Source organism: Gossypium hirsutum, chloroplast (genome assembly GCF_007990345.1).
Source record: "Gossypium hirsutum chloroplast, complete genome".
NCBI classification, from domain to species: Eukaryota; Viridiplantae; Streptophyta; class Magnoliopsida; order Malvales; family Malvaceae; genus Gossypium; species Gossypium hirsutum.
This window is the reverse complement of record NC_007944.1, coordinates 5,001-7,500: the sequence shown is the minus strand read 5'-3', so window position 1 is coordinate 7,500 and position 2,500 is coordinate 5,001. Positions and strand designations below refer to the sequence as shown.

Below are 2,500 nucleotides of genomic sequence, written 5' to 3'. Positions count from 1 at the left end.
TAAAATCTACGATTGGATTCAAAAAAGCATAGGCCTCGGGCAATTTGGCGAATAAAAAACTACTCGAAAAAAGGGCAGAATTAAAACAGATACAGATCAAATTAAAGATATTAAGCATAACAAAATTTTGTTCTTGGAGATAATTTTGATTGAGTTATTAATATGTTTTTTGATATAAGGAAAAAAATGAAGAAAGGAAAATAAGGCAGACTAAACAATACTTCTTTGAACTCACCCAATCAAAAAGCCTTCAATTCTTACAAGAGAATAGAAGAAATCATACTTTCATACAATATCTTAATTGAATTCTATGTAATGATCAATAAATTCGATTTAATTCTCTATCCATACGTGCAAAAATCGTAACAAGAATCTATTCCATAGCTATAGCTATTTGGAACTGGAATTGACGAACAAGGAATACCATATTAGTGTTTAGTAGTTTCAAATAGAAATCTAAATGGGGCGTGGCCAAGTGGTAAGGCAACGGGTTTTGGTCCCGCTATGCGGAGGTTCGAATCCTTCCGTCCCAGAGCATACTCTATTTATATATCAGAATAACCATATCCAAATTGCTCTTTTTTTGTTTTTAATAACCTTCTTTCTAACAGTCAAGTATTGGAGAAAATGTGATTCTTGCTTTTGATTTTTAATGATTTCTTAAGATTGGCACTCGAACAACTGTGAGATTGCTGGATCTATTCTACCGAGTTATTTGATCTATCGGGTTATTTGAAGATGCACGGTAGATTCAAAAAGATTAGTTTATTTGTGTTATTTATAATATTCGTGATATTATTAGTATTTTCGTAATATTATTATTAATGATATTCTTTATTTTGATTTTTTTTTTATTAGAATCGAAAAGTTTAATTAGAATAGAAAAGTATAATAAAAGTTTAAAAAAATCAAAAAATATTGCATTCAGACAATCATACAATATGGGGTAGTTTGAATTCTTATTGAGGCTTTTTCTTCCTAAATTATTTATTTATTTCATATAGCATATAGAAGGAAATTGATTTCATATAGAAAGTATAGATAGATTACTATGTATCGACTGAACCAATGACTATTCATGATTCCATAATTGAATCAATGCTCCAAACTAGAGGAATGTTATGGTAAAACTTCGTTTGAAACGATGTGGTAGAAAGCAACGTGCGACTTGAAGGACATGATCAGCTGTGGATGTCAAAACCCACCACTTTCCGTTATGTAGAAATGAAGGTGCTTTTTGCTCGACATCCTTTGTTCTATTATAATCCGTCTTTTTGTTGGGTTGTAATGTAAATAGTACAGGATGGAGCTCGAAGAGAAACATCCATTTTTCAGGGGCAAGGATCTAGGGTTAGTTAATGGAAATCAATAAGTTGGAACAACTTCGTAAGTCTATTTGTGATATAGAAATCGAAAGGATCCGATTCAAACTATTTTCAAATCAAAAAGAAAAGTTGTTGGAATTGGTAAAACTCTTTCGATCAAAAGTGTATCATGCGGGAATTAATCGTTCATATGATTCTTTGATAGAAAAAACAAAGAGAGAAAAAAGGGCATGTTGCTGCCATTTTTGAAATGATTTAATATCGCCGAAGTAATGTTTAAACCCAATGATTCAAGGCAAAGATAAAAGATCCTAGAACAAGGAAATACCCTTTTCCATTTTCTCAACAACTAGATTAAAACGAAGAATCGAAATAGATTCTAAGCGAGACAAACAAAAAAGGGGTTAGAGACCACTCAATAAAAGAATGCCTAAGGTTTTTTTTTGAGCATTTTGAGAGTTATTTGACTTGAGTTATGAGAGTACGAATGCTTTTTTCTTCTTTTTTTTTTCGAAAAAAAAGACGAGGTTAAATGTCTAATTGATTTGCTGGTTTATGGATCTTTTTGACATGCTAATTCCATACATTATAATTCCATACATAGACATAACTTTAAATTAATCATTTTTTTCTCGAGCCGTACGAGGAGAAAACTTCTTATACGTTTCTAGGGGGGGGGGGTATTATTTAACTACATCTATCCCAATGAGCCGTTTATCGAATCGTTGCAATTGATGTTCGATCCCGAAGAGAGGGAAGAGATCTTCGAAAAGTGGGTTTTTATGATCCGATAAATAATCAAACCTATTTAAATGTTCCCGCCATTCTCTATTTCCTTGAAAAAGGAGCTCAACCCACAGCAACTGTTCATGATATTTTAAAGAAGGCGGGGGTTTTTACAGAACTTACTCTTAATCAAACAAAATTCACTTAATGAAATCCAAAAAAGAGGGTGTGGATGATTCATATCTAGCTTTGTATAAATTTTTCTTTATTATTTCCTCCCCCCTCTTTTGGTCTATTCAGACTTTTTAAAAAATTTATTATTCGTATTTCTTATTCCTTTGCTACTATAGAATATTGCTACTATAAAATATAGAATACCGTGTTCTATAACAACAAAACCCGATTTTATTGAGCCAATTTTATTGAGAGAAAATAGAGAGAAAAAAGAT

At 31.5% G+C, this 2,500-nt stretch overlaps 2 protein-coding genes and 1 non-coding gene; 2 read left to right on the top strand and 1 right to left on the bottom strand. All coding sequences in view use genetic code 11, as the record gives it.

The window, feature by feature from the left end:
* The window catches only part of psbK (photosystem II protein K), a 186-nt gene extending 68 nt beyond the window's left edge, over positions 1 to 118 (bottom strand). The window contains exon 1 of the mRNA in view: positions 1 to 118. This exon is cut by the window's left edge and continues 68 nt beyond it. Within this exon, the coding sequence (YP_538918.1) occupies positions 1 to 118 (118 nt within the window).
* A 343-nt stretch (positions 119 to 461) lies between these two features.
* trnQ-UUG lies at positions 462 to 533 on the top strand. The gene has a single exon. It is a non-coding gene; the product is annotated as a tRNA-Gln (tRNA).
* Positions 534 to 1,121: 588 nt separating this feature from the next.
* On the top strand, positions 1,122 to 2,259 carry rps16 (ribosomal protein S16). One transcript has 2 exons: positions 1,122 to 1,161; positions 2,033 to 2,259. Exons 1-2 carry the CDS (start codon positions 1,122 to 1,124, stop codon positions 2,257 to 2,259), a joined length of 267 nt encoding a protein of 88 aa, YP_538917.1.
* Positions 2,260 to 2,500: the final 241 nt, after the last annotated feature.